General features: G+C 39.8%; 2 protein-coding genes across 6 annotated transcripts in view; one reads left to right on the top strand and one right to left on the bottom strand.

Annotated features, from left to right (window-relative positions):
• The window catches only part of stk32a (serine/threonine kinase 32A), a 46,939-nt gene extending 40,048 nt beyond the window's left edge, over positions 1-6,891 (top strand). Inside the window, exons 12-13 of one of the 2 annotated variants that reach the window (XM_044042873.1) lie at positions 4,086-4,150; positions 4,785-6,891. In XM_044042873.1, coding sequence (XP_043898808.1) covers positions 4,086-4,150; positions 4,785-4,902 — 183 coding nt within the window. In that variant the 3' untranslated portion in view covers positions 4,903-6,891. The other variant, XM_044042874.1, reaches the window with a different exon arrangement.
• Positions 6,892-10,426: 3,535 nt separating this feature from the next.
• The window catches only part of dpysl3 (dihydropyrimidinase like 3), a 34,662-nt gene continuing 32,071 nt past the window's right edge, over positions 10,427-13,017 (bottom strand). For all 4 annotated transcript variants that reach the window (XM_044041894.1, XM_044041895.1, XM_044041896.1 and 1 more), the window contains exon 14: positions 10,427-12,250. In XM_044041894.1, the coding sequence (XP_043897829.1) occupies positions 12,156-12,250 (95 nt within the window). In that variant the 3' untranslated portion in view covers positions 10,427-12,155. The remainder of the gene's footprint in view (positions 12,251-13,017) is intronic.

The raw sequence follows: 13,017 nt of genomic DNA, 5'->3' as shown, positions 1-13,017 counted from the left end.
TCCTCGGTGCACTTAAAGGCTCATTTGCTCATTTGGTGAAGTGAGACGTGTGAGTGAGTGTGTTTGGGCAGCTCCGCGTCTAACCACAGTGACTTTATTATTTAGGTCTGCTGCAGTGGTGGGAGCTCGTTACTGTTTTCATTTCAAGGTTAAAAAGGACGAGCCAGTCGTTCTTGTATCTTCAGCCGAACTGGACGTGAGCTTCAGTGTTGAAACGTTTGGAGAAAAAAAACTATTTTTATTCAAATTCTTATTGTATTCTGTTATAATGTGGCAAGTTACTGCTGCTGTGTTTGTTATTTCACTATTTGTTACCCTTCCTTCAACTTTAGTATACATTAGTTGAGTGAGTGATGCAGTTTTGCTGTTTTACAATAGTCTTAAAATTTAATTTTAGCTCTTTTTTATGCTCCTGTCGCCATTTTACCTTTACATCTCGACGTGTGTCCGTCGCTACGATACACGCGACTCACAGTGAACCGGACGACCAGTTAAAAGTGGCCATGTACATGAGATGTGCCATCATAGGCGGGTTCACTGTCCACATCCACTCAGTCTGTCTGTTTGGTTTCTTCTCGTCACGAGAGAAACTGTAGTGACAAAGCTCTAAACTGGTGTCGTGTTTGTTTATCAGCAGGAAAGTATTTACAGCAAAAGAAAATCAATTTATCTGTAAAACAGAGGAAGCACCGCCGTGTGTGTGTGTGTGTGTGTGTGTGTGTTCCAGGCGTTTGTCCAACTCGCAATCTTTGCTATTTTCCAAAGATCAGCGAGATTAGGTGAATGGACACTTTGATGGTGATTTTGATTGGTGCACATTTGTGTCTCTCCACTGACACACACACACACACACACTGTGTCCTCACATGCAAACAGACAGTTATGCGCTCACTCGGACTCTACCCTGACGATAGCGGAGCAATTTGTTTGGCCTAGACTCCGGAGCTCACGCCCTGCCAACTCGCAGTAAGAAATCAGAGCCGGAGCCAGAGTGCACTATATTATAAAAGCTGACAACTGCTTGTGGAGATCTGTCCGTGTGTTGTAATATATCAGTGATTTCTCACCGTGCAGCCAGATGGCGTTCATCATCCGCTGGCCGGTGTAGACACAGACAGAGAAAGTCTCCCGTTTATGAAATAAAGAGAGAAGGATATGGGAAAACGTGTTTTACACTCGTGGAGACGGGCCAGGAAACAGCACACGGCCAGACGTCTCGGTCTTCATTAAATCAAATCGTTTTGTTCTCGTAACATTTTTTCTCGACTTAAAAATCCGCGTGAATGATATTCAGATGTGTTTGTTTGCCAGACGTGCTGGAACGTCTCCTGATCAACACAGAACACAGAGACGAGTGTGCAGCAGATGAGTGTGGACTAATCTGACAATGATGTCAATGTCAAAGGACATTTTAAAAGTTACACGGGACATTTACCACCAAGAAGGTCTGGGCCTCATTGTCTCCAGTTTCCTCTCACTGTCCAAAAACATCCATCCATTTTCTACCGCTTTATCCTCCCCAATCTCAGCAGACACAGGAGATTAACAACCATTCAATCTCACTTTCACGGTCAATTTAGAACGACCAATTAACCTAATCCCATATTGCATGTTTTTGGACTGTGCATGCAAACTCCACGCAGAAAGACCGCTGTTCCAGCCGGGGCTCTAACCTGAGTCTTCTTGCTGCAAGGGCCACTTACACCAACCGTGTGGCCCCCAGTCCAAGAGGTTAATTGAACACTCTTAATTGCCCCGTAGGTGCAAATGTGAGCGTGAATGAGCTGACTTTGGTGTCTGTAAATCTTTTGGAAGGATTTTCCTTTGGCCGACGTCACAGCGATTGTAACCGCCGCTGTATCCGCGACTGCTCTGCCTAAAACAAGCCCGACAACTCAAATGTAAACAGTAAAACTCTTCCTCAAAGTGTCTTGTTTAACGTTGATCTATTATTCATCCGAGGTCGTCGTATTTCACGTCGTGTGCCACTCTGTCTGTCTGTCTGTCTGTGAGGGCGTTTGTGTTTTTTTCACTGTCCGCAAATATGAGTTTGTGTCGTCTCCATTTACAAGAGGACCTGTGGGATCACCTGTGAGACAGTGATGAAGACGAGGAGAGAGGGAGGGAGGGTGGAAGGGAAAAAAGAGAGAGAGACAATTCTGAAGCTCAGCAGATCGATAGAGGATGACGAACGTTATCCCCATCTCATCTCGTCAGGCTGTTACGTATTCCTTTTGCGTAATTCCTCATCTTCCTCACCTCCTCCTCGTCCTCCTCCTCCTCTCCAGCTCTCTTATCCTCACACTTCCCCTCCTGACTCTCTCTTCTCGCCGCTCTACCTCTGCCTCTCCGTCCCTGCTACACTAACAACACAGCGCTGATTTAGCTCAATTGAATCACTGCTAATACGCAGCCGATAATTGGACTCGTGCTGGGAGACAAAATAAATTGGCTACTGCGACTACAACACACACACACACACACGTTTTTCATCAGAGATGTCACTCATGTTAATTATGTGCCGCAAATATGAAATGCACATGATATAGGAGCAGGTTGTTGCTGTAATCAGAGTTTTTAACACAGAATTCCTCATTTCTTGTGCAGTAAATGCAAGTAAACGCAAAGTAAAAGTGAAGCTGTGTTATATTCTACATGTAAACACTGCCTCGTGATGTTTGTATAAAGTCGATTTAGGGATTCTTTCAATTATTAGGGCGTTATTTTAATTATTGCAGCTTAGCAATCACATGCTCCCGGTGGGTTTGTCTGGATAAATGGAAAGTTTAATCTGGCAGTCGGAGCAATTAGCTTCTGAACTGTGTTTTGAAAATCATCCAAAAAAGAGAGCGAGCGAGTAGAGACGTGTTATTGTTGTCTCGGCCGAGGACAGACGTCTCTTTTGACACTGTGCATGAACGTCTGTATATCTGTCAAAGTCGATCCATCTCTGCAAGAATACGGACTTTCTCCACCTCGCTGTGATCAAAATATACAAAAGTATAATCTTAACAAGAGTTAATCCCATGCGTTCTGTCTTTTATTCCCCAAAACTTTTGTTGTGCCAATGAATCCTAGACAAATAAACAATGCACATGTATGCGTATATGGAATTCTAGGAGAGCTGGGTTTTTTATTTATTTACGACTTAATTTGTAATTTATTTGGCGCGACTGAGCGACTCGCAGCGAGGTAATGGGCAAAGCGAAATCATGACAGGTTTATAAAAGACCTCATTTAAAACTGATCCACCAGATGGTCAGAAGATGAATTTTAGGAAGATGTGCACGCAGTACAAATGTGGAAATATTACTATAAATGACTGCATTTAAAATGATAAAACTGCTGTTAATCCAGTCGTTTATCTCTGCTGCTGTTGTTGTTTTGGGAATAACCTCACATTCTATAAGGTCTATGGAGGTATAAAGGGTAACAAATTGTTGAGAAGGTTAAATAAATTTAAATGTAAGTGTATTTGATCCGTTATCCACTTAAGAGACAAAGCTGAGGCCTGAACTGAGGATTCAGAGTCTGAAATATGCCTCAAAATCACAATGATCACTCACAGACACAGGGCAGTGTTATAATAATAATAATAATAATGATGTACATTCATTATCTCTCTCCTCACTGTCTCCTTGAGAAAAAGCACCGGTCTCCGTGTCTTGGCACTTGAGCAGTGTGAGGACAGTGTGAGGACAGTGTGAGGACAGTGTGAGGACAGCCTGGCATGACAAATCATAGTCTGTGTGCCATGAAATGCAGACACTCCTCTAACTCCAGTCCTCTAATGTTAAGTTAAGTTAAGTTAAGTTAAGTTCTACTTCTGGAATCTTACACTATGACATGATAAAAAATGTTTACAGTGAATAGACTTTATACTGTGTGTGTGTGTGTGAGGGTTTTGGGCCATCACTTACTCCAAAACTACTGCTATAAAACTGCAAGTGCAATTAATTCTGATTAGAATATGCAGCTGTGCATTACAGTAATGAAAATGAAAGATCCCGACTTTGTTGTTGTTGTTGTTGTTTTTCCAGCACGGCTGCCAGTTGCTAACGGCTCTGTAATTGTGTCTCCTACAGAATAACCAGCTGCAGCAGCGATTGGACAACGTCCAAAGAGACTTTATCGTCTTCAACAGGGAAAAGTAAGACGCTTCCACCACTACAGAACCTGCCATATACATTGTCTACAACAAACACAATACGTCATCTTTTGCAGAGATGAAGTGGCTGCTAATAAGGGCTACTGCAGTGAAATATTGAAATAAAATCATCAAAACGTCTGTAAAATGCAAGTGAGACCCGAGAGAGCAGGTGAAAATCAAGTTTCAATGTCAAAAAACAGGTTCAAAGGAAAAAAAAGTGAAGAATTCCAAAATACACTGCACAAGAATGACGTCAAAAACTCACCTCAATGATCCAGAAATCCAAACATCCAACAACAGCAAATGTTGTTACCGATAGAACACAGGTGAACATAATCAACACAGCAGGAAGTGAAGAAAGACAGGAACAAGACACAAGCATGGCTACAAAATAAAAGTTCAGGGTTCAGAGTCATGAGAATCTTTAGCCTTTGCATGTTTATAATGCAAATTAAGATAATATTACACAAGTAGAGCGATGACAACAGAAAATATGAAATGTCTGGAGCTTTATTTGTTTCTATGATTATGTTTTTTAAAGGTCAAGTTTGTAAGAATTAGTCTAGAATCTAACATATAAAAGTCTACGAAAATGACAATAAGACACTTAAACAAACTCCGTGTCTCTCAACAGGTCAAAGCAAGTGGTGGTGGACTCGGAGACGTCTGAGCTCTCCACGAGTGAGAAGAACAAGGCTATAGAAGACGGACAGAATAACAACGTGAAGCCGGCTACCTACTTATCAGGATAGGTCTCATAACCTGAGAGCCCACCTTATCTTTCTTATCACTTGCACCTGCCCACAGCTTGTAGATCAGCTCTTCACACACAGACACTGATTCTTCTATCAGCAACTTGGCACTCGGACGTTCCTGCACCACCGTTTCATCTCTACAGAAAAAGAAAAAGAAATGCAGCGTCACTGATCGCGCCCATAAAATAAAACACATTAAATAAAAAACTGAAGGAGTGAAATTGACTCCAGGACGACGGGCCTTTTTCACTTTCCTGTCACGGAGAGGAACGACTCTGTGTTGTTGAGTGTCGCTCACACCCGCGCTCTCTTAAATCACTCTGGTGCTCTGAGGTCTGCTCGACCTGCAGCGAGCAGCCGATGTGAAAAGGTTGTCCTGCAAAAAAATAGGAGACAGCGCCGCGTCGTCTCAGCTCTCACCGTGACATAAAATCTGACGTGGTTCTTCTTACGCTGGAGCCTGGAAGGACACTTTTATTATTATTATCATTATTATTATTATCCTAATTACAATGATTTAAAATGTAGGATAACAATGGTTTCTTACGCTTCAATGAACGGCATGGCACAAAGGAGCTCACAACTACGGCAACCTACTCACTCTTCTATAATAGATGTTCAAGAGCTAAACTGTGAGCTTGAGCATGAATGGCTCGCTTTATCATAGCAGCAGATACATGGGCGCATCATACCAGCGGCATAAGCTGCACAAAACAGGCAAAAAAGAAACCAGCTGTAAGTTTTCACTTCACTATGCTTTAGAGTACCAAATGTAGCATTTTAATGTTAAGCTTCAAGGTCGGTGGTTCGTGACGTCCTCCAGGTGTGGCTGGTGTTGTTTCCTGATGGAAAATTGCTTTTGCCAAAACTGGTTTTAGAGATTTTGGGACTAAACCTCGCCTCAGTCTGCTACTGACCAACTGGATGTTTCAAATAAAAGCGACGAAGGAATAGAAAGAGGTCAACGACAGATGTTTTATTGTGTGTGTGTGTGTTCTGCTGTGAACCTCGCTTAGCACACGCTTCCTCGTTCATTGGTACATTAATGCACAGAGAGACAAAAGAAAGGTGCTGTGAAGAAGAGAGAGAGAAAGCTGGAAGTGAATACTTAACTAGTTTTATAGACCTGAGACCTAGGTAAGATGAATATCTTAGTCACTGTCTGTATTGAAAGTTTGTTTTTGTTTGTTTTGTTTTTTTTTAGTCAAATATAATCTATTGTCACCCGTTCAGTCACAGAGAGGAAATACATTTGCATCCATGTTGTGCAGACACTAGGTGTTAAAACAGTTCATCTAGAATTCTGCAGAGAAAACCCCCATTCTAGTAACAACAAAGCTAAATGCTAATCGGTGAATTATTCCTTTAAGGCAATAGCAACCCTCATACTTTAAGTAGCTAACACGATGTTAAAGAGAACCCACACCTGCCTTATCCTGTAAATATGGCACACAGCTTTTCATTTGATGTGGAAGTAAAATGGGATTTCTTCTATTGACCTAAATCGTCCTTACCTATCTCTCATAGGACTGCATCCTATCACGTCTAAAATACTTAAAAAAACACATATTCAGTTCAAAACTGTTGGCACTTTTATATTTGAAGTTGGTACATTAATGTTTTTATCCACTTTTACGTTGTTGTTGTTATTATTATTGTTGGTAGTTTTCTGTATAAGCTGTGTAAGATATAGTGGGGACGTCTTTTACAGATGGATTAACCCAGAGTGAACTGATTATCCTGATTTGTTTATATCGTATAACGGGTTTAGGTTTAAATGACGGGCAGTCGTCACGTGTGGTAGATTCCGACCGCTCGAAACCATGAAATCTGAAAAAGTAGCTTATTAATTGCATTCAAACTTTAGAATTTCATCGTGATTAACGTTTTGTTGTCCTTCAGTTGTCACTGTGTGTTTCACTTGTGTTGGAGTTTCAAACTTATTAAGGTGTGCCTTAAATATTGACTTTCATTTTCTGAACCAAACTGACTGACTTGTACTTTATTTCACTTCATCTCTATGAATTATGTAAAGAAAATAACACGTTCATTGATCTAATCGATTAAATTCAGTTTAAGGGAATGAGATGGTGAGGGAAAAGTGTTAATGAATTAGATTTGTGTCAATATTTTCAAACAACACTTTTCACGAAGCAAGCGACACTTTTCAAATCAATATTGATTTAATCATTCCAAAATATACTATTTTGTTGTTAGAAAATACATCTGTTGTTTGTTGCGAGCGGACCTGAGGAAGCTGTCTGCTGATTGGCTACTGAGCAACAGCTCAATGCACCGGAAGTCGTCACGGGTTTGACGCTGTCGCTGTCCGTCTGGAACTCGTTCCCCGAGTTTTCTTCCTTCGACATCTTTTTTTTTTTTTTTGTTCTTTATTGACAAATAAATCCTCACCAGTATATCATTATACAAAGATTAGGAACCCAAACACACCAACAAACACTTTCTAACAAAATAAATGGAAAAACAAGGGGAAATAAATAAATATAAAAACAAACAAAAAAATATAAAAGAAGATATATCTAAACTAAGTTGCATACAAAAATATTATGAGGAGATTTTTACAGACTTATTAAGGTATGCCTTAAATATTGACTTTCATTTTCTGAACCAAACTGAATGCCTTGTACTTTATTTCACTTCATCTCTATGAATTATGTAGAAAAATTAACACCTTCATTGATCTAATTGATTAAATTCAGTTTAAGGGAATGAGATGGTGGGGGAAAGGGTTAATGCTAGTATGGAATTAGATTTGTGTCAATATTTTCAAACAACACTTTTCACGAAGCAAACGACACTTTTCAAAAAATATTGATTAAATCATTAAAAAATATACTATTCTATTCTATTCTGTTTGAAAATACATTTGTTGTTTGCGCTCCCTGACTTGATGTTTGCGCTCCATGAAGTGTTCTTTGCGCCGTGGATTTTTGTTTGCGAGCGGGCCTGAGGAAGCTGTCTGCTGATTGGCTACTGAGCAACAGCTCAATGCACCGGAAGTCGTCACGGGTTTGACGCTGTCGCTGTCCGTCTGGAACTCGTTCCCCAAGTTTTCTCCCTCGACATCTTTTTTTTTTTTTTTTTTTTTTTTTTATTGACAAATAAATCCTCACCAGTATATCATTATACAAAGATTAGGAACCCAAACACACCAACAAACACTTTCTAACAAAATAAATGGAAAAACAAGGGGAAATAAATAAATATAAAAACAAACAAAATAATGTAAAAGAAGATATATATAAACTAAGTTGCATACAAAAATATTATGAGGAGATTTTTACAGGTCTAATAATTGTATTATTATACAATTTTTTAAAAACATGTGTTGGAGTTTCAAACTTATAAAGATATGCCTTAAATATTGACTTTCATTTTCTGAACCAAACTGACTGCCTTGTACTTTATTTCACTTCATCTCTATGAATTATGTAGAAAATTAACACCTTCATTGATCTAATTGATTAAATTCAGTTTAAGGGAATGAGATGGTGGGGGAAAGGGTTAATGCTAGTATGGAATTAGATTTGTGTCAATATTTTCAAACAACACTTTTCAAAAAATATTGATTAAATCATTAAAAAATATACTATTCTATTCTATTCTGTTTGAAAATACATTTGTTGTTTGCGCTCCCTGACTTGATGTTTGCGCTCCATGAAGTGTTCTTTGCGCCGTGGATTTTTGTTTGCGAGCGGGCCAGAGGAAGCTGTCTGCTGATTGGCTACTGAGTTTTGGAGCAACGCACCGGAAGTCGTCACGGGTTTGACGCTGTCGCTGTCCGTCTGGAACTCGTTCCCCAAGTTTTCTCCGTCGACTTATTTTCTTTTTCTTTATTGACAAATAAATCCTCACCAGTATATGATTATACAAAGATTATGAACCCAAACACACCACAAAACACTTTTTAACAAAATAAATTGAAAAACGAGGGAAAATATTCGTCGTTTCTATAGTTGTTTTACATAAGTAACACTCTTCTACCTGAAAGCTTGGGGAACGGTTTCCAGACGGACAGCGACAGCGTCAAGCCCGTGACGACTTCCGGTGCGTTGAGCTGTTGCTCCAAAACTCAGTAGCCAATCAGTAAATCTCTTTCTAATAAAGTCTTCTTCGTCGTAAATAATTGTAAGTATCTAACGTTTGTCAGATTATCGTTGAGATATCAGCTCTGTTCAATTCGGGAGGTTAGTTATTGGTTTAGATAATCTGGCAAACGTTAGATACTTAAAATTATTTACATCCACGATTTCGACGGAGAAAACTTGGGGAACGAGTTCCAGACGGACAGCGACAGCGTCAAACCCGTGACGACTTCCGGTGCATTGCTCCAAAACCCAGTAGCCAATCAGCAGACAGCTTCCTCAGGCCCGCCCGCAAACAAAAATCCACGGCGCAAAGAACACTTCATGGAGTGCAAACATCAAGTCAGGGAGCGCAAACAACAAATGTATTTTCAAACAAAAAAATAGTATTTTTAAGTAATAGTATTTTTAATGATTAAATCAATATTTTTTGAATCGTGAAAAGTGTTGTTATTGACACAAATCTAATTCCATACTAGAAGTTTCTTCCTCGAAATCAAACATTGCTGATTCCTTTACTCGCTCCTAACTACAACACTGCCTCCCAGTGTCAGCTGAAGGGAAGTACAGTTAGTAACCTAGAGAAAGGTTGGTAAGATTAAAAAGTACTGAGTAACTCAAGCAAAAGGAACAAGAGTGATCACATTTTTAAAAAGCAGCAACAAAAATTCACCATTTTCACATGAATTTGCAGTCTTTCTTTCTTTCTTTCCTCTCTCCCTCCCTCCCTCTCTCTTTCACACACACTCACTCACATCTAGGTTACAGAATTCTGTCTGCTGCATTTGCAAGGTCATCGAGGAGGCACAGTCCCTCCTCTGCTTCGTGGGCCACGCTGAGGCAGCACTTTTTCCACATTAATGGCTGCTCAGAGGGAAGGTGGTGGCGGCGGGTGGGGGTTCTCACAGTACAGATTAAAGCATCCACCACCAGCACCGCTGTGGTAATCCCATAAATGTTACTGTTATCTAACTAAAGGACACAATAATACACACAAGCAATATTCTAACACTTATTATGCTGTAAATTTAAATAACAGACATTACTATAATAATAATTTTATGATGATAATAATAATAATAATAATAATAATAATAATAATAATAATAATAATATCATGTCTGCTACTCAACACGGTTGCTGTGATGTCATAAAGACATTTAGTCTTAGTTTCTTTTGCTGTGCTTCACTAGTACGGCAACACATAGGCAGCACACTGTACTTTAAATTTGTGTGTACGTTATACGCAAATAAAGACACAAATTAAATTCAAGTCTTGCTTAAATTTAGTGATAAACTTCTATCTTATGGTGCATCGTGTTACGTCTTGATGTGAAGTTCAACAACAACAATGATAATAATAATAATAATAAGAATACTAATATATAAGAAAAAAAAACAGACCTGAGTCTCAGTCAGTTGCAATTCATGTTTATTCTGGGAACAAAATCATACCTTCCACAACACACCTTAATTTGACCTGCCATCTCTGGGTTTGACGTAACAGTTAAAAAAAAGAAAAGAAAAAAGAAACAACATAAAAACAATAATAAAAGGTTGTCAAACGTAACATAAATACAACAATCCATCACATGGGCCTGCCTCGGTCAAACTGCCAAATAAAAGTGCCATCTCTTTCCTTTCCTTTCCCTCCACAGTGAGATCGATGACACAAAATATCGGCTCAACCTTGACTGCACTGCAATCCTCTGCCTCTGCCAGGAAACAGCAGAGATGTAAAGAAGAAGAAGAAGAAGAAGAAAAGAGCTACATGACCCCCTGACATCATCAGATCCAGCGTGTTTTTATGTCATATTCAGGCTGATGTTGAATATTGGTCAGGTATGATAATACATCAGAGGGATTTGCTCGAATGACAAGGAAATGATGGTCTTTCTCTTGTTCTAAATAAAAACATAAAGGCCAGTTTGTCAGGTATAAAAAGTTAAAGTCAGAGTTGAGGTGCTGTTATGTGAAAGCAGGTTTTTTTATTTTTATTTTAAACTTGTTTCATTGCATCTGGAGTTGCTCTTAAATGTGAATCTCCGCTTCACAATGTTCCTTTTTTTTCTCCCTCTGTTGTTGCTGTTGTTGCATAAAATTACGTCAGGGCGACAGAAGCAGGCAATAAGCTAGATGCAAATGTAAGAGGAGGGATTTCTTTTAAACAGCCATGACGAGATGCAAGTATCTGAGATAAGGAATCGTAAAAACCCTCTTTTAGTTCGTTTTTTTTCAGTTTTTGACATCACAAAATAATTTCTAGAGCAGATTATTATTATTTTTTTTTTAAACATCAATAATTACATAAAAAGGGAGACATGAACTCATCAGCACCTTTAGAGGAGGCTGAAAAGGATCATGGATCACGTCGCCCGAGTTAATGTGGCCCATGCAGCTCCATGTCCGACCGCGCTCCTGCTCTAAGATTTAAAAAAAATATAAACCAAATAAACAATAAAAACACTTTTTACTTGGTCCAGTAACTTGCTGAAACAACATCATTCACAAAGCTACAGTACATCACATCAAGTGTATATACAATGCCACCTAGAGCTAATGAATGGTACTGCGTGATCATGTGTTCATTTACTAATGTGGGGGGGTTCTAGTGTTATGTTTTTGGATAAAGCAAAGGTGAAGTAGGGGGGGGTGACACTGAAAAGCCAAACAGGATGAAAGAAGAACCATCGCATCAATCCGAGAAACAAGTGGTATCCATTTTCCTACGAGGAAACAACGTGTCGTGATGTTATGAAGTGTTTTCAATTCACCAAAGCACCAACCGGACATGTTTTCTGTTGATTCATGGACGTGGATTATGTGGATTACGTGGATTATGTGTTTTGTGCTTTGGCGGAAACTTCAATCCTATAAGTAGCCAAATCCAAAGACCCACTTTAAAGATTCCCAAAATTCCCCCAGGAAAAGGGATACTGTTCTCTTCTGAGCAAGGTAGCATTGCGGCAGGTAAGGCATGAGGATTCAGTGTGTTGCTCTTTTAACATTTAACTAATCATGGTCCTCTGCATCTCCTCCTCCCTCCCTCACTCCCTCCCTCCTTCCCTCCTGCACTCTTGCTGCTGCCGTTTTCTGGAATGCGTCCCCTCCTCCTCCTCCTCCTCCTCCTTCTCCTGCTGCTGTTTAACTGAGGGATGTGATGTTGGAACGACCACCGGGGGGCACTACAATACGCCGGCCAGCAGGCCTGATGGGGATGTCGTCTGGGGCGGGGGGACCTGGAAGGACAGAGAACGGGACAGTGAGTGACGGAAGACGGAGGACAGAACACGGAGGGACACTGCTGTACATTTTCAACATCTTCTCCACATGAATTAGACCTTTTTAAAGTGTGCAAACCCAAGTGTCAGGGTCTCAATAAAGATCCGGTAAGGTTGTGTCTTTATATTAAGACTTCCTGTGATATAGGAGGGGCTTGTTTTGCGTTTAAATGCACGGATACTGATCGTGTGTCAAGTCTCTCAGACTTTACTGCTTCACGAGCTAATGAAAAACTGCTGTCACTGAGTCACACTATTACTTTCCAGGCACTCGAGGTTTTCCGAGACATATTATTAGTATTATTAGTCTGATATGTGGTGTGTATCTATATATACACAGTATATAATTGAAATGTCAAAGTAATAAGAATGTCAGAGACTCCAAAAGATTGTGTGAGTGGAGAGTGGAGCGATGTCAGACGATGATACACTGATACATCTAAGTCTTTCACATCTCCTGTTCCAGAGAAGTAAATCAACTCTGCAGGTGGTGAGCCTGTAAAACACACATCATCACCCACGAGGGAACTCACATATGTACATACACTAAACTTGGAGTCAAGTGGGTTATTTCCTTTTTAGTAGAGGTCACTTTTACTTCCAAAAAAGCGATACAACCCCGGGCTAAACACCACTTTTCCTTCCAAATGACTTTTATTTCAGCCATTAAAATAGTTTGTGTTTCACGGTGGATCCAGCTGCAGTCTCTCCAGGTTAAACAAGGT

Source organism: Solea senegalensis, linkage group LG13 (genome assembly GCF_019176455.1).
Source record: "Solea senegalensis isolate Sse05_10M linkage group LG13, IFAPA_SoseM_1, whole genome shotgun sequence".
In the NCBI taxonomy this organism is placed as follows: Eukaryota; Metazoa; Chordata; class Actinopteri; order Pleuronectiformes; family Soleidae; genus Solea; species Solea senegalensis.
The sequence above is the reverse complement of the archived record's forward strand: the minus strand, read 5'-3'. Positions and strand labels throughout refer to the sequence as shown.